The sequence below is a fragment of the Oncorhynchus kisutch genome, linkage group LG22 (assembly GCF_002021735.2).
Source record: "Oncorhynchus kisutch isolate 150728-3 linkage group LG22, Okis_V2, whole genome shotgun sequence".
Lineage (NCBI taxonomy): Eukaryota > Metazoa > Chordata > Actinopteri > Salmoniformes > Salmonidae > Oncorhynchus > Oncorhynchus kisutch.
Genome location: NC_034195.2, coordinates 19,036,602 through 19,061,836, shown reverse-complemented (window position 1 = coordinate 19,061,836; position 25,235 = coordinate 19,036,602). Strand labels below are relative to the sequence as shown.

Below are 25,235 nucleotides of genomic sequence, written 5' to 3'. Positions count from 1 at the left end.
AGTTTGGCTGGGCGGCCAGCTCTAGGAAGTCTTGATTCCAAACTTCTTCCATTTAAGAATGATGGAGGCCACTGTGTTCTTTGGGAACTTCAATGCTGCATGTTTTGGTACCCTTCCCCAGATCTGTGCCTCGACACAATCCTAACGCAGAGCTCTAGGGACAATTCCTTCGACCTCATGGCTTGGTTTTGCTCTGACATGCACTTTCAACTGTGGGAACTTATATAGACAGGTGTGTGCTGTTTCTGTTTTTAATTTCTAAAAACTTGTTTTTTCTTTGTCATTATGGGGTATTGTGTATAGATTGCTGAGGATTTTTAAAAATGTAATCCATTTTAGAATAAGGCTGACAGTCAGTATCAAAATAATATGTGTGAAATGCCTGTAAACAGAGAGGTCTACTTTCTTAGGGACCTGAATATTGACTGGTTTACATCAAGCTGTCCGCTCAAGAGGAAGCTTCTCACTGTAAACAATGCCTGTAATCTGGTTCAGGTTATTAATCAAACTCACAGGGTGTTTACAAACATTACTAATATTGTAAAACTTTGTTCTAAAGCTGTATCCGTACCCATTGGATGCAGTGATTACAATATAGTGGCTATTTCCAGGAAAGCCAAAGTTCCAAAAGCTGTGACTCTTACGTGGAAGATGTAAAAAATATTTATGAAATTGCTTCTTCCAATTATTGATAAACATGCACATCTTAAGAAACTGACTGTTAGAACTGTTTTAATGCCCCATAGATTGATGAGGAATTTAAAAACTGTATATTTGAAAGAGATGGGGCAAAAGAAGTGGCTAATAAGTCTGGCTGCACATCTGACTGGCCAACTTACTGCGAATTGAGAAATGTTGTGACTGAACTAAACCAACAGAAAAATAAACTGTATTATATAGTCAAGGTCAATGACATAAAGAATGATGGAAAACAACTTTAGAGTACTTTAATTGCAATAATGGGCAGAAGGACAAAGAGAAAATGAGAAAATGTACATTTGAGAAAATGGTATGTGTTATGGCTTTTCAACCTCTGCCATATCGTGGATTCAGAGCTGTCTATCTAATAAAACTCAGATGGTTGTCTTTAATGGAAGCTTCCCTAATGTCACAAATGTAAAGTGTGGTGTACCACAGGGCAGCTCTCTTGGCCCTCTACTCTTTTCTATTTTTACCAATGACCTGCCACTGGCATAAAAAAATTCACGGGTGTCCATGTATGCTGATGATTCAACCATATACACATCAGCAACCACAGCTATTGAAGTCACTGAAATCCTTAACAAAGAGTTTGTCTGTTTTGTAATGGGTGGCCAGTAATAAAATGATTCTGAACATCTCTAAAACTAAGAGCATTGTATGTGGTACAAATCATTCCCTAAGATCTAGACCTCAGCTGAATCTGGTAATAAATTGTGTGGCTGTTGAACAAGTTGAGGAGACTAAATTACTTAGTGATAACTTAGATTGTAAACAATCATATAGGTTCAATGGTTGTAAAGATGGGGAGAGGTCTGTCTGTAATAAAGAGATGCTCTGCTTTTTTGACACCACACTCCACAAAGCAAGTCCTACTGGCTCTTATCTTGATTATTGTCCAGTCATATAGTCAAGTGCTGCAAAGAAAGACAAGTTGCAGCTGGCCCAGAACAGAATTGCACGTCTTGCTCTTCATTGCAATCAGAGGGCTAATATTAATACTATGCATGCCAGTCTCTCTTGGCTAATAGTTGAGGAAAGACTGGTTGCGTCACTTCTTGTTTTTATAAGAAAAATTAATGTTTTGGAAATTCCAAATGGTTTGCATACTCAACTTACACACACCGCTGACACACACACCAGACATGCCACCAGGGGTCTTTTCACAGTCCCCAGATCCAGAACAAATTCAAGGAAACGTACAGTATTATTCAGAGCCATGAGAGCATGGAACTCCCATCTTATATAGCGCAAGTGAACAGAACCTGGTTTCAAAAAACAAATAAAGCAACACCTCACGGCACAATGACTCTCCCCCATGTGACCTACTTATTGTGTGCATGTACTGGCGTGTATGTGTAACTGATAGATACACACACTACATGGTAATGATTTTAAATGTCACATGTATGTGAAATGTAAAGTATTTTGTCTGTAATGTATTTTTCGTTATGTGTCAGACCCCAGTAAGACTAGCTGTCGCTATTGGCGTCGGCTATTGGGGATCCTAATAAATCAAATATAATGCTTGGCCAAGACAAATGTAAAAATTATGCACTATAACGCACAGTGCATCAGTGTCAGTGTGCTATTGTAATTAATATCAGGTGTGATGCAGACAGAGTCATTCCCATAGTGCTACAACTGCAGTTCAAATCCTCAAATGGCCCATTAGAACAGGAACTAGCTCATTAGTCACCGCAGAACAGAACCCAGCCACACAGGGGATAAAGGAGGATGAACAGGCGAAATGGGGAAAGTAAGAGCCATATATTTATGGATAATGGTTCTGGGGAAACTGAACACTGGTGCTTTTTGTGAAAACAACAGCTGGTGAATAGTGGAAATAGCTCAGTAACACTTTAGTTATACACTCTAAATATTAGCGGTTCAACAAGATTTCTTCTAAAATCTAAAAAGTTCTTCAAAGAACCTTAGGGTACTTGGCACTGAAAATTGCCCCCAAAAGGTTTTTCCAAGAACCCAATAGGAGGTGGGGTTCATCGAGGAACCTCCTAAGTTGGTGGTGGTTCTTGCAGGAACCTAACTGCCCAACTGAAACATTTGTATTTTAATTTGAAAGGACTGAAAAATGTAAAGATCTCCTCAATTTAAGGTAAGGGTTGTCCCTTGTATGAACTAAATTAAAGGGTTATTCAAATAACTTATTTCAATTTGAAGAACCTCTAAAGGATACTCCTTTATTCCATGTCATTTTTACAGTGAGCGTTTAAAGACGGTCAGTAAGGGCCAACACTTACAATGGAAATCAGTCTCATTTGATGTCTCGGTCAAATGCCTTCCAATAGAACACAAGACAATTGCAAGTTGCTACAATAAGTATTTTAAACAAGCATGCGCCATGACATCATGGGCTCTGAGGATCCGAGCTCAGGCTGCTCTATTGAGAGAACTAAATCAATTCTGACACCAAAGTGATGATAACACTGAAAGTATCATCTTAAGATGTATTTTTTAGCAAACAACGTCTCATCTTGAGTCATCCCTTCTTCAAATACAAATCAAATCTATCTGAAGAACTCCACAGCTCACCTCTTCCCTCCTACTTTATATTCTGTGTAGTCTTGATGCAGTGTTTTAATTAGAGGACTGCAGACTAGACAGAGAGGAAGTCTTACCTGTCTCACACCTCTTCCCTGTGAAGCCTTGCTGGCAGATGCAGTTGTTTGGGGAGATGCAGGTTCCTCCATTCTGGCACAGGCCATCGCACATCGCTAGAGGACCACAGGTATCACACAGCCATTATTCAATATTAACTTAGATAGATTACAATTTTAATTAGGACTGTAGTATGTATTTGGATACAGTTGATAGGCTCATTTACTAATGTGATTTAATATATCATTACAGTTCTTAAACATTTTTCTTAGTAATGATTAATGTAATTGAGAGAGATAAAATAATTACATACTTTTTGGACGTTAGTAATGGTCTACAAGAGACTATCTGTACTTTATCTGTCTGTGTGTGGTTCTGGTCAGTGGAGCTTACCTTTGCAGACGGTGCCGTTACCAGTGTATCCTGGCTTACAGGAGCAACTGTGCCCTCCCACCTTGTTGAAACAGAGGGCATTCTGGTCACAGCTGTGTAGTCCACTCACACACTCATCATGCTCTGGAACAGAAAAACAAACAGACAGAACAGCACCTTTAAGACCAAAACAAAACTTCACCTTACACAGGTCAATCACACCATAACAGCACCTGAGCCAAACTAAATGTCACCTTACACAAGTCAATAACACCATAACAGCACCTTTAAGACCAAAACAAAACCTTACCTGGCCCTCTATTTTACAGAGGCCAATCACACCTTAACAGCACCTGAGCCAAACTAAATGTCACCTTACACAAGTCAATAACACCATAACAGCACCTTTATGACCAAAACAAAACCTTACCTGGCCCTCTATTTTACAGAGGCCAATCACACCTTAACAGCACCTTTGAGACCAAAACAAAAACCCTGTAGAAAGGTGAATCACACCTTAGCAGCACCTTTAAGACCAAAACTAAACTTCACCAGGCTATCTTTATGTGACTCGTTTCAGAAAACTAGGTGTATTTTGCACGTCACTACTTCACAGAAGCGGCATTTGAACGTAAACATGTATTCTTTTATAAAAATGCGTGTTTGGCATAAATGCCTTCTGGAACATGTGAACTTTCATGTGCCTTAACAACAAACATGTATTCCATCCATAAAAACGATTCAAATTGTTAAATTACGAGGCTAGTTGGTTTAGCCACAGGAAAAGACAGGAACCTTCCCGCTAGCAATGATTGGCTGAGATAATGGATGGGCTGGACATTGCCCATCTGGAGATGAGTTTGGATTGGTCTTCCATGTTCCATGTTTCTGTCTGTAATGTGAGCTGTTCAGTATGTGTTGACAGTCCTTTCTACCGTGACGTTTTTGAAAGATATAACGTTAGACATCGAGAACTACAAAAGTTTAGCTAATTTTCCCAACAACATTGATGCCATGAATTTAGCAGGCTCTATCGAAAGATCAGTTACTTTCTGAACACGCCACGGTCAGTGTGAACTGGAGTGGCTTGACACAATGCTGGCCAAACAAGATGTATCTAGAAACAAAAAATGGTGCCAGTCTGCCATGAAGCATTCATCCATGTATATGGGTAAGAGTCTAGCTACATTTTCAGACATAATCTTTTAATTTTGACAGAAAGTCATTTTTATTGCAAGTTAAAGCATACTGTTAGTTAGTTAGCAAACATTAGCTTGCTGGCTCGCTAGCTAAAATTACGTGTATGATCTGTGTAGTAATATTATTCAAATCAGAAACCTATTTGCCTTGCTAGTTATAGCCTAATGTTAGCTAGCTAACATTGAACCTAGTTTGTTAGCTTTAGCTACCTGCAGATTCATACTACAGCTATGAAAATGTTTGTATTGGTAGTAGTATGAGTTGGGATTATAACAGTTCATTGTTTAGCTAGCTAGCGACATGTCTAAACAAAAGACTCCACTTCGGCCGAATTATTACATGACCCAGCAAATTATAGCCAGGTGTGTCTGGGGGTGATTTACAGCCATCTATTATATTCATGAACATGTGTACATGTCTGGACATTAGTGACCCATCCACTTAGTTGATGTGGCTGGAGGGTGGTTATAGCATTTCCTTCACATGACCCATCAATAGAGACAAGTGTGTCGGGTAAGTGTCATCTAATAATGATAAAATATTTTATCTGGACACTTTCTGTTTTTGATATTGCTAATATATAAGTAACCACTTCACTGTACTGTTTACAACTTCTGTATCCTGTTCATGTGACAAGTAAACTTTTATTTTATTTGATATAGCGTGTGCTTACCACATAGCCTCACCTGTGAATCCAAAGAGATGGGTGGGGCTAAGGCTTAAGAGGGTGTGAACAATGCTGAATGGGTGTTGACAAAGAAGAGCTTTCCAGTCGGTGTACCAAAATATTCAAGGGCCATTTTCTCAAAAGTGGGGTTACAAGTTGATCAACTTTCAAAGTATAATTACTTTCCCATTGTTCCTCAATCGCAGTGTATGATATACAATTTTCTAGCTCTGATTCTCTACTTTTATCCAATGTTAAAAACACCATTTCAAATGTGGCTACATAAGATTGAATCGAGGTGGTCGGTCACATTTTGCAGAGGCCAATCACACCTTAACAGCACCTTGGAGACAAAAACAAAAACTTCACACTTCCCCTCTATCCAGAGACCAATCACATGTTAACAGCAGGAGACAGAGGCAGACAAACCTGTATCTGACTCCCACCCACGCAAACCTATCTCGGGAATCTATCTATCCTCCCTCACTCACATTGCAAAGTTGAACAAGCAATTTCTGCTGCATGCCCTCAAACTGACCATGAACACACAGTGAGATGTTTATACCACGGGCACAGGAATACATCTATTCTGTGTGGAGCTTTGCAGAGGTTTTATAATTGCTTCTTCGTGATAGGTATTTGTTTACTGTTTACTACTTAAGGCAGTTGGTTACTAAACTTTTTGGCATTGTGACTTTCCAAAAACTACTGGAAACTTCATGTCAACCATTATTCCATGAACAAAACTAAACTTAGATGACTCAGTCTCTAGAATGACACAAAAAAAGTTAGGTCCGAAAGGACGCAAACCTGGCATTAGTTATCCATCTCCTTTTGGCAGAGAGAATGTTCTAATCCTGATTGAGTCTGCTCTGCAGTGTGAAATGACATAATACTAGAGGAAAACCTATGGGACATAACATTGTATTGCTTATCTCTGGGTAACACTTTGTCCTCTTTCCACATGTGTTAGTGGATTTCTGGGCCATCCTAAGCCTGGCAGGGGACTAAAATATCACATTCAGCTCTCTCTCCTGTGCTCACACATGGACTAGCTCTCATGAATCTTACTAAACAATGAGAATAAAGAACAGTATGCATATATTTTGCAGCCCTTTACACTCGTACCCCTATATACGGCTGAAGTCGGAAGTTTACATGCACTTAGGTTTTTCAACCACTTCACAAATTTCTTGTTGACAAACTATTATTTTGGCAAGTTGGTTAGGACATCTACTTTGTGCATGACACAAGTAATGTTTCCAACTATTGTTTACAGACAGAATATTTCACTTATAATTCACCGTATCACAATTCCAGTGGGTCAGAAGTTTACATAAGCCAAGTTGACTGTGCCTTTAAACTGCTTGGAAAATTCCCGAAAATTATGTCGGGGCTTTAGAAGCTTCTGACAGGCAAATTTACATCATTTGAGTCAATTGGAGGTGTACCTGTGGATGTATTTCAAGGCCTACCTTCAAACTCAGTGCCTCTTTGCTTGACATCATGGGAAAATCTAAAGAAATCAGCCATCGTTATGTTTAATGTACAGTTACAAGATGACATGGCGTCACACCCTGGGTTGTTCATAACAGAATAAGCCTGTGTTTGTCAATTGTGATGGAAGTTTGCCAGGGCACACGCAGCTGAATGAACTCATGCCTCCTTTCTATGCGTACCAAAATGTGGATCTGTTTTCCTCAATTACATTGTGAAAGCTATTGTGAATTTTCCAGCACAATACTCCGGTATTTGTGAAATACGATATAACCACGACAAAGCCTAACACTGTAACATCAGATTTTAAAACCTAGCTAGTCATGTTGGAAATAGAATAGGCTTTCAAATTATGCCCACCTGACCCAGATTGCGATTTATAATGGACCGTTTTTGTATTTACGTAAACAACAACAGTAATTGTCTGATGTCGGAGATGCAGCGCTGTGTTCCAAACAAAACAATTACAAGTGTGCTCTAGTTCCTCAACGGCACAGCTAGAAGAGAAAAAATACATGTGTATGTGTTACACCTGTGCTGGCTTGTCCATCTCGTTAGTTGGAAGGTGTTTCACCTGTTCTGGCCCAGGTGATATTTCAGAGTGGCTGGCCCAGTGTTCCAGTTGTCTTGAAAGATGTGGAGAGTCTTTTAGCTCCCTAGTTGATTGCTAGAAAAGCATTCCTTTGTCTAACGGTCCCTGTTTTTGTTTTCCTGAACATTTTTTGTTTACTTCCTGTCTCTAAGTTTGGTGTGGGTTTATCTTTTGTTTGGCTCTTAGGGGCAAATTTGATGGGTGCCCATGGTGGGTGTCTTTTAGGTCCCAGTTGTTGTTGCTATGCAACTTTCAGTGGACACCCCAATTACTGTCTTTCAGAACCCCTCCTAAAACCCCACCTGTTTCGTTTTGCCTGTTGTCAGTGACTCTTTGTTAGTTCACCCTTCTGTTTGAGTGACATTTTTGGTTTTCTTACTGGTCTTCGTTGAAGACTCTTCTTTAAGTCATAACAGTGCATTGAAATTACTTAGGAACTGTGCACACTTTGGAGAGGTGTGTGGCCACTTGGAGACACCAGTTAGTCCTCCCACTCAAACTCTTGTCATTTTTTTTATTTTAGGGAGTGGTTGAAATGTACATAATTGTTATCCGGAGGAAAATGGAGAGGGTCATGCTTTTTCAATTTCAGTCATGGAGAGGGTATATTTTTATTTTATTTTATTTTGTCCAGGGGAGAGTCATGTAATTTGTAATCGATTAAATGTCATATTGCTCAGTGTTTGAGAATTAGTTGCTCATTATATCTTCATGTGTGCCTGATGCTGCCCTTCACCCCTGATGCTCCAATGGGCACGCAACAATCAAGTGTGTCTAGTATGATCTCAATCAAATGATCCATAGCCTATACTATAGACCTGGGCTATACGAAGAGCATGCTCGGGGAGAAGCACAGGGCAAAGTTATATTTTTACGAAAATGCCATTCCTTTGAGATTTTGCGCTGCTGGGATGGTGTATATAAAACTAGACTACACTACATTACACTGCAATGGATAGGCTATCCCAATCATAAGCCCTGCTCTTGCTGATGTAAATAAACCCTTTGACTCGCTTCTTTAGGCAGCACAAAAGGCTTTTTCCCACCCACCCCAAAAAATAAATATATTAAGTTTGAGAGGGAGCGCCCGAAGATGAGGACCTGCGGTAAGCCTGCTAGTGCTATAATAGAGTTGAATAAAAACAATGTTTCGGTACCCACAATGAAGCTCTTTATCAGAGTTATTGACCTCACAATAAGATATATTCAAGTAATTTACATAGCTATGAAGTGGCAGCCATGGAGATGGACAGCACATAGGTGCTGAAAGTAGGCTAATTTGATAAGGCCTAATTCATTTAAAAATTCATAAATTGACTTTAGGCTACTAACAACAAGAGCACTTTGTACTGGAATCTATTTCTTCCTACTCAAGACATAAGAGGTGGGCCGACCTGTTTGACAGACAAAATCAGTCTGCTATCCATAGATCCATCCATAGATCCATTTATCAGCCAATTATTTCAGTCACCATGCACTCCTTAAATACTTCCCGTGTCAGTGAAGGGCTTGGTTGTGTTAAGTTAAAACCAGGGCTCAAATTGAAGGGGTATGCGAGGGTATTGTGGCTTTTGTGAAAGAAAATGTCTAAAAGCATAGGCTACCCCTTGTTAGCTTACAAGTTAGTGATAGTGATTCGGGTCACTATCAACTGACGTTCAATGCTTTCAAAGGCTATTAAACAACATACTTAACTCTCAATCAGTCAGGAGCAAGCCAGGTCGCCTAAGGAGGAATGTGTGGCAAGAACTGCAACGCTGCTGGATTTTTCACGCTCAACAGTTTTCCGTGTGTATCGAGAATGGTCAACCACCCAACAGACATCCAGAAAACTTGACACAACTGTGGGAAGCTATGGAGTCAACATGGGCCAGCATCCCTGTGGAACACTTGACACCTTGTAGGGTCCATGCCCTGACGAATTGAGGCTGTTATGAGGGCCAAAGGGTGTGCAACTCAATATTAGAAAGGGGTTCCTAATGTTTTGTACACTCAGTGTAGGCCTACCCGATATCTGGCTGCTGAGTAAACAAAGTAGCCAGGTAGCCTATAAAGTATAATATTGGGATGTGGGAAACTTGAACATCTTGTATGTGAGAAGGATGGATGGGATGTGAGTCAGAATGCGTGCCACGGGAGAGACCTGAGCTCCATCCATTTCATTGTCATCATCCCATCCATTACATCTCCTGAACAGTATCGGGCTCAAACAAATTGAAAGTGACATGGTGATGAGCTCCTCCTTTGAGCATATGATGTATATATGACAGAGTGAAGGACGTGGAGGAAGACTGGTCCTGCTGTTGCACTATATCACACCTGCTGATGTCCTGAATTAAAACCTGCCTGTTGTGACTCCCAAATGACACCCTATTCCCAATATAGCACACTATTTGCACATTTACCCTGGTCAAAAGGAGTGTACTATAAAGGGAGTAGGGTGCCATTTGGGATGCATCCCTGGTCTGAGTCCCCACCGAGACAGGCAGCATATAAAACTGTAATATAAGAGGGGAGTAAAAAGAGAGAGGAGATTTGCCCAAGGTCACATCTGTCTATGCCTGCCGGGCCCAGTAGAGCAGCGTGCCATCACTCTGAATCGTCAGGACAGAGGGATTGGCAGACAAGGTGTGTGTGTGTGTGTGTGTGTGTGTGTGTGTGTCTCTGTGTAAGGTTTTTCTTCCTGACTTGTGCTGCTCATGCTGCAGACAGATAAACAATCAATTATTTACAGGCTGTCACCAGGGATCCCTTGGTAGCGTGCTGCTGTCCTCTTCTCCATCTCCTGCTGCTACAGCACACTGGCTGGCTGGCTGGCTGACTGGCTGGCTGGGTGGCTGACTAGAGCCTCAGCCCAGCCCAGCCCGGAGCCTACTCAGCCTTTGTCCAACAAACTGACTGACACACTGTCTCTAAAACTGCATCAGGCCGTGGGAAAACAGTCACTGTAACAGTTAATCGAGATACTTACAAACCCATGGACAACTCTGCGAGAGACTCATTGATCTTTATGCAAAATGTAGATATTCTGGGGCCTTGACAGGCACATCATAATAACATGTCTAAATGTGAAGGCTGTGTTGAAACAGTGTTCATTTGTTTTCCATATTTGAGAGAGTATCAAATTCATCATTAGATTCCCTATCTGAGATGGAATAGATTGTGAACAAAGCGTGAAAGGACAGAGAAGAGAGACAGGGGCCAAGGCACACTATTTTCCCATAATCCTCTGCCAGGCCCTTTGACTTCACACAGTGGATGTCATCCTCTCTAATCTTCGCTGCCCACCGATCCCCACCTCCGCCCTTCCTCCATCCCCCCTCCGCCCTCCTTTTCTCATTCCCTCCCTCCCTTTCTTCTAGCTTTGAGGCCAGAGCTGGTCTGGTTATCATAGGATTAGAGTGGGGGCACATACACACCCCTCACACCCCTCCACACACAACTCAGGACAGCAGCACTCTAATAACATTCAAAGGCCGCAGCACACAGCCAATCTGCCACCTTTCATGGATAAGCCACTAATCTTTAGGAGCGAGGGGCACGCTCCAGGCACTTTGGGGAGGGAGGAAGAGAGAAGGGCTATCTTGACCTTCAACATCAAGGGTAAAATGCTAGTCAAAGAGCAGGGGAACGTTGGATGCTCCTTTCTTTCATGGTTCTATTGGACTTGGAGGAAAGGGGTTGTGTTGAGGCTTTGGTAATACATATTTCATTTGGAGAAGAACATGAAGTCAGTGTGGCTGCGGAGTGAGTCTGTCGCAGGCTGGGAATTGAAATAGTGACCTCCTTCACTGCAGGGTGTATTATGTAAATTTAATGTCCACTTCATCCCACTGGCTCCAAAGACCCAGGGACATGTGAACCCAGAACCTTATGCTGTTACTGTAGAACATCTCCTGGGTTTAGCCTTGTAGGCAGTTTAGGCTTTCCTGCAGTCAAATGATCAAATCGCCCTCTAGTGGCCTCATGGGTGGAATGTTATTCATATTTTTCGTAATTTCATAATTAATAAACATGTATTTATTTTGTACCCTGAAAATATGGTGTTTCTACGTCAGTGTAATATTCAGATTCAAGCTCAAAATTGAATACATTTCAACTCTATATGTGACAGTACGGATGCCTTCTTCTTTTTTAAGCCCATAACAATGTGTGTGAGGTGTATACTTTGGTTTCAAAGTAGATTTGTTTAAGACTACCAAGAAACACTCTGTGTGACCCTGATTCATCCCACTGTAGTAAAATGTTATTCCAGAATTACTGTTAAAATTGTAGAGTAACTAAATTAAACAAGTGTCGTCTTTCTTACTCACTATACCTGTATGTGTAAATGTAATATATTCTTTCTCAATGTGCGGACTAGTATAGCTACACTAGTATATATACATGCACTTATGGAGAAATAAGGGTGTCGTTAGGCAACTTGTACATTATTTATGCTGAGTGTGCAATCTATTAATTGCTAAAAATCCATGGAGAATAAGAAAGATCCTCATATTTCATCCAAATGAGTTATTATAATGGACGTGGGAGATATATGGTTAGTTTAGTGTTTTGTTGAGCTGGTGCAATATTTATTTTCTAAGCCACTTGGGGAATAGCCCATTACCTATGGACCTTGTTCAAACAGAAACAGATGTTTGATTGCCATTAATAACGAACAGAACCCTCTGGCTAGCTTAGAGCACAACCCTATCTCAAATATATCACTGAACAACAGGAATGGGGGAGATAGCCTACTCTGGATCTAAACATGAATCTATTGTAGGATGGAGTGCCTTTTGTGTATGTTCTCTAACGTTATCAAATATCAGTTCGATTTGATTTAGACAAAGTGTCCTCGGACACTTTTTGAATTAAGTCCAATTTAACCATAATTCATCTTTTTAATATTGGAATAAGAGGTGGAGAGTAGCTCTATATGAACGATTCTATATCATGCGCTGAGGCAATGATTGTGAATGTACACTGATAGTCCAATAACTCAGAGAGATTACGACAATAACTTTACTGTAGTAGGCAGAAAGTCATTACATCAGCCCCCCTGAATACGCCTCAGTTTAATCATGAAATTGGCTTTTATAGGGAAATGCACAACTGAATTTTGACTTGAAGGCATTTTAATAAGAATCTATGTGTAATACATAGTTACAAAAATATATCCACTGGGCTATGGTATTAATCATCCTTGTAAATCGGTGAAACAAATGGGTTGCAGAAGAGGAGACATATTACTTAGACAATAACATTTGCATCCGGCTCATAGATACATAGAAATATAACTGTGAGTGGAATATAAATTCCGGGTGTGTCTAAGGAAAACACATGGAAAAAGACTGAGTAGGCAAGGTGTGTCTCTTCTTCACTGAATAAATCAGAGAACAAAAGATGAGTGAGAATTCTCCTGATTATTCCTTCTGAAACATTTCTGAAATACACAGACAGCCTCAACCCCCCTATTAACATATCCTCTTCTCATTCCCATTCCCATTGACGAGGGAAAAACTCACCAGAGGTATGGATAGATGGCAGGCAGGAAATGTAAAAACTCTGCCGTGTTGTTGCATTGTCTTGGTGGGACTTAGACTCTTACTGCTTCAGTCAAAGCCAGAAGCTCAGCGGGGAGGGGTGGCTGGGGGGAGGGAAGCAGCCCTGCAGCGGGCCTGAATCCTCTCTCTCTGCATCCCAAATGGCACCATTGGTACTACGGTACTCTAGTAAAAAGTAGCACATTATAAAAGGAATACGGTGCCATCTAGGACCAGCCCTTCTCTCTGGCATGTCTCAACCCATGCAGGCAGCTCCTCGCATTCTGCCTCCTTCCTTCTCTTCATTTCTCCCCCTTGCTGAGTTAGTGTGCATTAGTGCAAATTGCTTTTTTTAATTACAGATGGAGAAGGAATGTGTTGTGCAGCCTCCTCTTCAGAGATGGCACACACAGGGATCTACTTAGCCTAGTAACTCACACTGTAAGAAACTCCCAGAAATCATGACGACCACACCCCATGCTGTACCTACAGTGGCAAGAAAAAGTAAGTGAACCCTTTGGAATGACCTGAATTTCTGCATAAATTGGTCATAAAATTTGATCTGATCTTCATCTAAGTCACAACAGTAGAAAAACACTGTGTGCAAACTTAGTAAATCTGGCCTAACACAGCAAAAGGCCATGCACTTTTAACTCCTTCTAGAACTTTCAGAGGACAAAAGTAAACCGCAGAAAATGAACCACACTTGGAGCGTTTTTAACAGCGAATCATGACATTGTTATCAACTCTATATACGACATAACAGAAGAGAAAAGCCGCCAAAATAGGCGGAATGAACACAAAGATAATTGTAGATTTTGTCAGTATAATCATGGTCAGATGCACATTAATGCTGAGTTCTCGCTCAATCTACCATTGGAATTGAATGGTGTAATTGCGGCGTTTCTCAACCATTCAGTTATTACATTACGCAATGTATTCAGCAATCTGCTTTGTAATCAGCACAGAGCAAACGCAGCCAATAGCTTCCCAAAATCAATACTAATTCATACCAGTATTCATCTAAGATGCACCGGCCCGGGCTAATGCCAACTAATTCTACCACACTATAAAGCAGCAAAGTGGACAGAATTACAAACATTCCTTTTTGATTTCTGTGCATATGCCTCTCATGTGGCCTGCGGTAATCGGACCAAATCCAATAGGAGCGACTCAAACCCTGACATTAATTTCTATACATGAGCATTAAATGAATGAGCTATGCATAATTACTGTAGCCTACTGAGGCAACAGATTCCGTCACTGATAGCGTCCGTGGCTATGCAGTGTTTCAAGTGTTTCTCACATGATATGTTCTGCAGGTGTTATAAAAAGCCTCACAATCATGAGTCACACGCAAACACACCCGCGCACACACGCAAACACACACACACACACACTCCCTCCCAATGCCACTTTCAACAGTTTAGTGTGAAGCCATAAACATGAAACAAGTACAGTATGTGTTTCTGGTAGCAGCTATAAGACAGTCTGCCAGAAGAAAGAACTCACCTGTGCAGGAGTAGTCATCGATCCTGATGTATCCCCTGTGACAGATGCACATGAAGGATCCGGGGGTGTTGACACACACGGTGTTCTCCCTGCAGTAGTGTTTCCCCTCCGCACACTCGTCGATATCTACAGTGAGGAGAGAGGGAGAACGGGGTGAGCAGGTCACGCATGGTCAACACTAGGCTCCTCTAACTGGGGCTCCACTAAAGACCTTGTTCAGACCCCAGTTCAGCCTTTAACGCCTCATAGAGGGAGACAGGGAGAGCCCATGGATAGTTTATCTTTATCAGTGGAGACCCTGGGAGAAATAAGGGGGAGGAGAGGGAAACACTGGAGGCAGCTGTGGTTCTACTGTAGATGTTCCATGTACTCAAAGAAGAACATCCTTTACTCTTACTGTGGTCTACGTACTGTGTTTAATGGGGTAGTCAGGTAGTCAATTTCCATTTGGTCCAACCTCCCAAAACTCTATATATCTTTTACTTATGCATCATGACACTCCACAAGGCAGTAGATTCAATATTTTATTCATTTATTCATAATCCCATTAGCTGCTAACCTTTAGTAACAGCAATCCTTCGTGGTCCACGAAGAAACAGCATCTTACACGAGACGCAGTATCTCCATGAAACTGACGGGGCTAAACAGACGTTCACATGGTGATGCAACGTAGTGCAATGCAAACAGAGCTCAACTGTATTAATATGGCAGTGGTGCTGTAGATTGCAATACGGCAAATGTAAATAGAGCAACTGTGAAAACCCAACTGGAGTTGAGATAGAGGTCCTTGACCTGAAGTAATTTATTCACTCTGTAGTTAAACACATGTGCACCTTAGGCTACTCACTCTCTGCTTCCTTGCCAACCATATTTGAAAACATCATCACTTGATATGAAAATGCATTGTATATGCATCTCATTCACCCGCTTACATGTCCTTGGTTGCCTCTTCCAACCACCACAGCATACACCATCTCTGGCTGTGCTGTATTCAAATCCACTCTACTTGACACTCTGCTTTGCCCCCCAGCTCTTGATCATTCCTTCTATTCAACCATCCACTGAATACCAGATAAAACACAATGAATCCCACCAATTATTGAACACGTCGCCCACTAAATGAGTTGGCCTTCACTAAATGAACCATGTTACTGGCTGTGAGAGGGGGATGGAGAGTGAGATGAGGGGGGGAGAGAGAGAGAGGTACGGACTGTTTCTCCACAGCGGGCAGCTATAGCGGGCGGTAACCTTGAGCGGGGGCCCTAGGTGACACTTGTTCGGGCTTGCGATTGGCTGTCTATGCGGCGGCTTTGATTTAGAGCCTATTAACTGTAGGACGTCATCCGTCTTCCCCCCCGTGACACGCATAACGCTCGATGAAACAATATGTTGGAACGTGCCTGCGTAGTGGACGACGGGGCTCGCTGGCCAAGCGGCCAGCAAGGGAGCATGAACAATCTCCATCTCCATTAGTCCAGTCCATTTCCTTGATTGGCCTGTCACTGCAGCGACATGCGAAGTGCCACCCTAAAAGAATGGCAGAGTCACCGGCGGCTTTTATCTCTCAATGGAACGATCTGGATCAAGTCATTGGCACGCTGGATGGATGGGCAGAGAATGACTTTCATTTATCTCACCCCCCCACCCCTCCCACCCCCTCTCTACAAAGGCTGAATCCATCACAGTCATACGTAGATGAGTCAGAGGTTCATTTGTTTAAGAGGACAGTCTTATATACTCGTATGTACAGGATACATATGGCATACACTGTTCAAGCAAATGCTTACTGGCAGGTTCCTTCGCGACAATGCAACAACAATAAAAAAATAGCAAAGATAAGAATACGAAACATAATTGTAATCAGTATCATTTCAACTCAATAGCCGGAGTAGTTTATTTGTCATTACATTAAAACATAACAGTGGCAGACATAATATGTAGACTCAGTCATATCAATTCAGATAGAAATCATATTCCAGTTGTTGCACATCCTGGTCATTCCAGAGCCATAAAACGCCCCTGTGGATTCCTAATGTGGAGCGGCCTCCTATCTGTGAACCATACTGCTGTGTGGAAGTCTGGGAGTCAGGAGATAACAGTGGCGTCCCTGTTGGAGGGCCGACAAAGACTCCCAGACCACCCCATGCTGCCAACAGCCTCTCTCTGCTGCCTGGGCTCATTTACCCAAACAGTTGATGTAAAATCTCTGCTACTGCTACTGAAATGGGCTGCCAGATTGTTTGCTGATATTCTCACACAGTTCCCAGAGTCCCCCACCACGGCAGGGCTAGTAGTCAGAGTTAAAGACAACAGACTGAGCAGACTGAGCAGTAAAGCAACTCAATGAAATTCACCACAGCACAGTTAGCTAGCCCTCGACTGTGAACGGAGTATAAAGACAGGCTTCTCTGTTTGGAGAGATTTTAAGTAGACATTTCTGTCTTTCAGACAATTCACTACGTGCTTACTGTATGTATTATGTTCCTAACGATTCTATGTATTATGATAACAAAAGAGGTGCTCAATATGTCTAGGCAGTACCCCACTTATTGTGATACTATTGCCTCAACAGTAGGAGGTAGAGTCAATGTAACTCCATTTTCTTTATTTAGCAAAGTCTGCTGCTCTAATTGATAAAGGAGTGAACCATTTTTTAATCCGCTTGTTTCTTTATTGTTAAAACCCTCAGAGCCTCCGATTATTTCCAAACGACATGTTTTATTCACTCTACCCAAACGGGCCTCTCAGTAAAACAACTAGGAGGCCATTACTATCTCTTCAGAACAATTACCTAAACATTGGTAGGGAGATGATATGCTTTGCTGCTTGTGTTTTAATGGGCAAGATACAAGAAAATGTGATGCTCAACATCTCTTCATCTCTTCCAAACACCAGGTAATTATTTCCTCAATGAGTGATCTTTTAAAAAGACCAAAACAAACATGGAAAAGCCTCAAACTGTTTTGGGAAGCGAGACAATTAACACAATGGATTGAAAAGAAGCACATTAGGATGCAACAACAGATCCGTCTCCTCTTAAAAAGCAGAGGCATTGTCTTTTTAGCAGGGCAATAACCACAAGTGATAAATCACAGGGCAAATGAAGTGAGAGGAATTAGCCCAGTACAGTACCTGGGTTTAGAATAATGGACTGGTATGAACAAACTCACCAGACAATGAGGAATGCAGTGTGTATGTGTGTGTGTGTGTGTGTGTGTGTGTGTGTGCATGTGTGTGTGTGTGTGTGTGTGTGTGTGCCACAACAAGCTAGATTAATGCTAATGTGTTTTATGGAATAAACTCCTTGCTTAGGCTATCAAACATCCCCCTAGGCAAAAACTGGTTGAATGAACATTGTTTCCACGTCATTTCAACAACAAAAATCCTATGTGATGACGGTGAATCAATGTGGGAAATTGATTGGACTTGCAAAACGTCAACAACTTAAGAGAATTTAGTATTTTTGTCACCCACACTTTAACCTAAATACATAGTCATTGTTTTTGTTGGATTCACATTCGTTGACAACTCAACCAAATGTAAATCAAAACTATCTGTGACCAGTGGGATGTTAGGAAATGATGGTGACATTTGGCTGACGGAGTGAGTGGGCTTACTCTTCTTCCTGACACGCATTAATCTTGAGGAGATTTGCCTCTTTGCATGAATCAATGAATCCCCACCATCATCTGTCATCCTTCTCTCTGCGTCCCAGAGAAGGGGCAGAGGTCTAACCAATGAATAAGGTTCTAGTAGCGCTAGGTAATGCTGACAAACAGAGGGAAGTGTCTCTGCCTGGTGATTTTTGAGGGATAGGAGCGCTGTTGTTGTCGTGTACTGTTGCTATTTCCACACTGGCCTGGTTTTCAGCACGGCAGGGTTTTTGTCAGCTCTTGTGGTGTTTGCACGCTCACACACAGAGAGTGTTTGGTGTTGCTTGCACACAGCGGGTTCGGGATGGTGGAGTTTGTGTGTGTGTGTGTGTCAGACCTCAGGCTCATCCCAGCAGTGATTGTGATGTGGGATGAGCCATCCCACTGGGTATACACTGGTTGAATCAATGTTGTTCCCACGTTTCAATGAAATGACGTTGAATCAACTTTGAAAAGACGTTTAATTGGCGCCTGTGCCTAGTAGGATGCTCTTTGGTAAATGCCAATTAGCCCCCCTCCATCTTGTGACATTACAACAAACAGCAACATGCCACAGGCTACCTAGTTATCACTGGATGGGATACAACCAGTGCTTCATTTAATCCGTCACTTCTCAGTTTTGACCTGTTTTGTCTCTGGTAGCTCTCATGGCATGAAAATTAATTGTCCCTGTTTGCAATGGTTAACATTATAACTAAAGCAATCAGAGTTAATTCGAGTTGCCTCCTCTGTAATTCTCCTGTCTAATGTGAAAACATAGCTTTTCAGCCCACGCCTGATATTCTAAGTATTGATTCGGGTTGGGCCAGCCCAGGTTTATGGTTTCCGCAACATTGTAGCCTAGAGACCAACGTGTGGCCGTTGCTGTGGTGAGAGAGAAGCGCGCCTGTATCTCACAGAACTAGAATGAGATTCACTGTCTATGATCTCTCTCTGCTCTGATAGACATGAGCCTGCAACTCTCATCTCTCCAGTGTTGCGCTTCATCATTTATTTCCTTATAGAATCAGAGCTACTGGAAGGATGCTGGAGGTGCTGCAGCATCCCAGATGAGTTGAAATGTATTTGCCCGAAGTTATAGAATTACAGTACTATTGTCTGTTCAGAAATAAATGAAATAATTCAGAATAGTACTAGACCTATAATTTAACCACAGAGGATCAATAGCTTAACAAAAAAAATTGCCTAGCTGTAGATTGTGTGTGGCCCAATCACAAAACGTAGCGTATAGTCGAGAGCACACAGCAAATCTATCAGTGAACAAGCCTTTCGCAATTTTTTCAGATAAAATCGAGGGAAAACACCGCTTGGAAAGCAACTGGCTCCTGCTGAAAAGAGAAGACTCTAATCTGTCTGTAAGGCTATCAAAATAGTGTATCAACTTCCAAATAGGCCTATTGAGTGAACAACATGGTTTTAGACAGTAAAACAAGAGATAGGCTTTTGGCATGAGCGCATCGGCCATCAACGGTGAGGGAGCTGCACATCATTGGGTGAGTCAGTGAAACTGCAGAGCTTTTTTAGGACTATAATTTCCTCCTCATATTGTATATTATATATGTGTCTCCACACACCTAGCCTACACTATTGATGGATTCAAGACAAGGTCGTTTTAGTTGACCTCGGGAGCTCAGTTTGTCGGTGTCAAAGTAGCCTGTCATTTCGATCATTTGTGCGATATTAAAAAAGATTCTGCCGAAGTCTCCAGTCAAGTAAAATGACTTAGAATTGCATGGAATTCGTTTATAAAAAGGCCACTTTTTCCCCCAGACCCCAGCCTAAAAATGTGTCCATGTGTGCAACCCATGCAAGCGCCCGACTCTACTACTCTATGCCGCTCCACGAATGCAATGATATGCATGCAAAACATACACCAGTTGAACCAATGTGATTTGGTTTGCATTTGAATGCCACCAATGTGCAAATAGCAATAGTCAAAACGGAGAAGCATTTAGAACGATGTCCTTTTGATCTCGGGACAAAATTGTGTGAGTGAATCATCTGAATAAAGGAGGTCTTTGAAGAAAAGAGACACTATACTCATTTTCAGATACGCCAGAAAATAATATGAAAACAATTATTTGAGTATAAGAAAACAATGCGAGCTGCTCCGTCCCTTTTCTCCTGTGGTACTAGAGTACTAATATTAGCTTCAACCTTGGGCGCTTTACAGATGACTCAATCTAGAGCCAATCACAGTCTGCCACTTGGCCACAGCAGCTTGGCTTTCACTCTAATAGAGATGTTTAATACACTACCCATCACATGGATCTGTGTTGGAAAATACGCCTTCTACATGACTGCCTTCTGAGGGGATGGGGCCCTGTGCTTTTCTGTCTGAGAGAACAGCACTCTATGAGCAGAGAGAGGCTGGGAGAGGAGAGTCTCCCCCTGAGGCTCTGCTACCACTGCTTCTATGAAACATTTACACAGGAGTGATCTCATAGGCTATGTTCAGCACATCAGTGACCTAGGACTGTTTTAAGGAGCCAGTGTATGTATTTTCCTGAGATACCACACCGATCTGATGCCAACCAGATGGCTGAAGGGATTTGTACGTGTACACGGCGTACTTTATTTACATTATGTATATTGTGTACATTATGTATATTGTGTACATTATGTATATTGTGTACATTATGTATATTGTGTGTAGCACATGAGCCTGTCTATTGGAATCCATCTCATGTGTTCTGTGGTCTGATACTGAGGCTGACAAACAGCTATTCCATCTGTATACTGATGCATACCAACCCTCAACAGCAAAATGGTGTAGCTACCTTTGTCTCGACTATTATAGGAACACCAACATTCTCTCAGACACTTGTGTGATCCTCAAAACAACTATGTTGGCGGTTCTGATTCTTTTTGCAGGGCACAATACTCATAGTGTAAATGATTTCCAGAAGCCCCTCAAAAAAATCAATTGCTTTTGTGAGAACATCAGAAAATTGAGTCAATTTTGTCCCTCCGCAGTTTCAGAAGTAACCCTCTTCACACCCCCATCCAATTTCATACAGGGACCTGGGTCGCTCTCGAGATGAGTCTGGTTCTAACCACCACTGTGTTGAATGGAATGGCTGGCATTGAAACAACTATAGATCTTATTCATTTCCAAACATGTCACAATACTGCTGTTGGGTGTTTCAGCATCTTCTCTCAGGGGATACTGGATTCAACTACATGTAAGTGAAATAGAGCCAAAACCTATATTGAAATAGGCACACAACTTCGACCTTCATGTTTACCCTGGGTGTACAGGAACTTGGATACGTCTTCCTCCTAGATTTACAAGTATTTACCAAACTTCTTCCCTCCAACTTAGAGTGGGCAAAAGCACCAGTCTCTGCTGGCTTGAGAAGTGGTGCAGCCAGTACGCAGCGGAGGGAGGTGGAGGTGGTGAGTTTAGGTGGTGAGTTTAGGTGGTGAGTTGAGGTGGTGAGTTGAGGTGGTGAGTTGAGGTGGTGAGTTGAGGTGGAGGTGGTGAGTTTAGGTGGAGGTGGTGAGTTTAGGTGGTGAGTTTAGGTGGTGAGTTGAGGTGGTGAGTTTAGGTGGAGGTGGTGAGTTGAGGTGGTGAGTTTAGGTGGTGAGTTGAGGTGGAGGTGGTGAGTTTAGGTGGTGAGTTGAGGTGGAGGTGGTGAGTTTAGGTGGTGAGTTGAGGTGGAGGTGGAGGTGGTGAGTTTAGATGGTGAGTTGAGGTGGAGGTGGTGAGTTTAGATGGTGAGTTGAGGTGGAGGTGGTGAGTTTAGGTGGTGAGTTGAGGTGGTGAGTTGAGGTGGTGAGTTGAGGTGGAGGTGGTGAGTTGAGGTGGTGAGTTTAGGTGGTGAGTTGAGGTGGAGGTGGTGAGTTTAGGTGGTGAGTTGAGGTAGAGGTGGTGAGTTGAGGTGGTGAGTGTAGGTGGTGAGTTGAGGTGGAGGTGGTGAGTTGAGGTGGAGGTGGTCAATTTAGGTGGTGAGTTGAGGTGGAGGTGGTGAGTTTAGGTGGAGGTGGTGAGTTTAGGTGGAGGTGGTGAGTTGAGGTGGAGGTGGTGCCATGCGGCAGGAGCTTAACCTGCAGCCCAGAGACCTTTATACTCCATTAATTGGTGACAGGGGGCTGATAGCATCTTCAATTATGCAAATTCCCTGAGACATTATAATTACCTGACCAACTGATCATATTTAGCATGTTAAAACAGACTGAGAGGAGGTCAGGAATGGCTGTTATCTTCTTAACACATGCCTTTCCCCTCCTGATTATTAGAGCCAATGAACATGTAACCAAAGACATCGCACTGATTGCTGGTGAAGGTGACAGAAGAGAGAAGTTGGAGGGAATTCATCAGCTTGGTAAAAGTAGGGCATGTATGCATACAGGCACGGAGTGAAGCAACGAGGATGAAAGTCGAGATTTGATGGCTTATTTGCGCTTGTCATCAACGTCATCCATAGATTTAGCTCCCGGAACCCCACATGTATTACTATGAGTTGGGTGAACATTGTAGATTTTACAGCACCGCAGATGGAGAAGTCACTTCTCTGATCATCCCAGGAAGATTCCGTAGAGTAAGAAGCAAAGACGTATGTGGGAATTTCCACTGAAGAAGGGAAGGACCAGCGAAGACATCTATATTCACAATTTGTTTATATAATGTTTTTTTTGCATGTATTTTAGTAGGCAGTCCATGTGATTAAATGTCCTTGAAGTATTGACACATTTTCCAAATCGGCATAGAGTATAAAACATATCAGCATCTGTTATATAAGAAAACAATCATGAAAAGATCAAACGCATTGGGTGTATGGCAACCAACAGGCGGAACGTAGCGATGTGCTACGCATTACAGCTGGATTTCTTCAAACGCTAATAACAGGGGGATTACATGCACTAGTGTGTTAAAGCAGACTTGCTTGCAACCAAAAACCCACGAGAAAAAACCAGCGCAGATCATTTGATCTCTTGTTGTTTCCGTGTCAAGTGATTATGATACCAGACAGCTGCGTCTGCTCTCTACTCCCGCCCCCAGTGAAATATCGACCTATCAGGAGCACCGGAAACCGTAAGGCTGATGAATGTAAACAAAATCGCATTTGAGTATAAGAATATAGACATAATAGGTCTTATTCATTCAAACGTTTCACCTTAAATGGCTAAATAATATAATATATATTCATTTAAATAACTATTAGCCTGCATTTTTCATTTGATTAAAAAAATACAGATTATAAAACTCAATCGACTTGATTTAGTTACACATTTCAAATAGTCCCGGCATATTTTATCTTGATAAAACAGTTGCATTTAATGGATCACATTAATTGAAAACAAATAAAAATAACATGAGCTACACCAGCATTAGTTTTCCATTCATACAATGTGTTGGTACATTGCCACAGCTAATAAGGAAATACTTTATTTCATTTGTATGAAATGTTTGTATGATTGTCAAATAGATCAACTGCCCTTCTCAAAAAGTAGGTCCCAAGTTGTTTTTGATGATAACACCCACAAGAGGGTGAAAATATCTCAAAAGTCTTTGGTAGCACGCAAGACTAAGTTAACGCCGACATCATCTTTCAGGGAGCGATAATGTGGCAACCAATAATGGTTGCAAATAAGATCAGCTGTGCGGGTGAATTTAGCGCGTATTGATGGTTTAACGAGAGATCAACTGGGAATAATATAGTAGCCGTCGATGGCTGCAATTGGCCCCGTTTGTTTTACTAGAGTTAACACCATGGCCTGAAACATCAGTGTGACATGCAATCAGCAATGAATATTCCCGCATTCATGATGAATAGCACTACTTATGAGGGTCTCTGCTCATCATGCGTTCTTGGCAGTGAGACAAACACAGCTAGGGAGCGTTCTGTATGTTCATGTCAATACACAGTAGAGACTGACCGAAAGCAGACAAAAGCATACAGTGATTTGACTGTCGGTGAAAGTAAGTCCCTGGATCGGACACTTTCCGACTTGCTAACTGGTTGAACGCAGCACATACTGTATATAAACTACAATCACTTAGCAAGTCGGAAATTTCAGAGTGTCCTAGTTCCAAATAGCACGTGAACGCACAATCCGTACCTATGACTAATACCTCTACACAAATTACAGCAGACAGTCTGTCCAACAGTATGTCATCTCTCAATGTGTTGGAAGACTTTCTTCTTTAAATTTTTGCAACCCCAAAATGATGCTGTCACAAAGCCCTTGCAGTTCGACCTAAGTTCCCAAAATGAAAAGAGATTCTGCCACTCTTGGGGAGAAACAGTTCAATCGAAGGTGTTTTATCAATTCTAGTGTTATTCTACTAGAATCCTTTGTGTACCTTCGCAGTATGCGTTGTCATCTCGGAGCGGGCGGAAGCCATCCTTGCAGCTGCAGCGGGCCCCAGCCTCCAAGTTAATACAGTCAGAGTGCTCCACACAGCCGTGGCCCTCCGCACAGAAATCATGACCTAGGGCACAGAGGTCAGAGGTTACACACAGGGCACTCCTCTCAGACTGAGTCCAGGTGTTTTTTTGTTGTTGCAATGATTCCTGTAATGATTTGCTGATTCTTTTTAGGTTTGTAATCTGTTTTGTAGAGCAGTGATTCCCAACCTTATTCGGTTACTGTACCACCAACTGAATATTGCCTATAGTCTCATGAGTTTTATTAAGTACCCCCTGTTGCTAAGCCAAGTACCCCCAGGGGTCCTAGTACCTCTGGTTGGAAACCACTGATATAGAGTTTCACGTTTTAATGTACAGTGAAATGCCTTTATAGGCAGGAGTGTGTGTTTTCCCATACCTCTGCAGACTTTGCAGCACCTGTCGGTGAGGTTGACTTGCTCGGACTCTGGACAGTTGAGCTCAGGACAGGGGGTAGTCATGACGACCCGATGCATAGCCGTCTCCTAGTAACAGGGAAAC

General features: G+C 42.0%; 1 protein-coding gene across 1 annotated transcript in view; it reads right to left on the bottom strand.

The window, feature by feature from the left end:
- nell2a (neural EGFL like 2a) overlaps positions 1-25,235 on the bottom strand; it is a 98,846-nt gene that overhangs the window by 46,901 nt on the left and 26,710 nt on the right. Inside the window, exons 11-15 of the mRNA XM_020457001.2 lie at positions 25,114-25,219; positions 24,650-24,778; positions 14,687-14,812; positions 3,712-3,834; positions 3,339-3,434 (exon numbers count right to left, since the gene is read on the bottom strand). Of these exons, the coding sequence (XP_020312590.2) occupies positions 3,339-3,434; positions 3,712-3,834; positions 14,687-14,812; positions 24,650-24,778; positions 25,114-25,219 (580 nt within the window). The remainder of the gene's footprint in view (positions 1-3,338; positions 3,435-3,711; positions 3,835-14,686; positions 14,813-24,649; positions 24,779-25,113; positions 25,220-25,235) is intronic.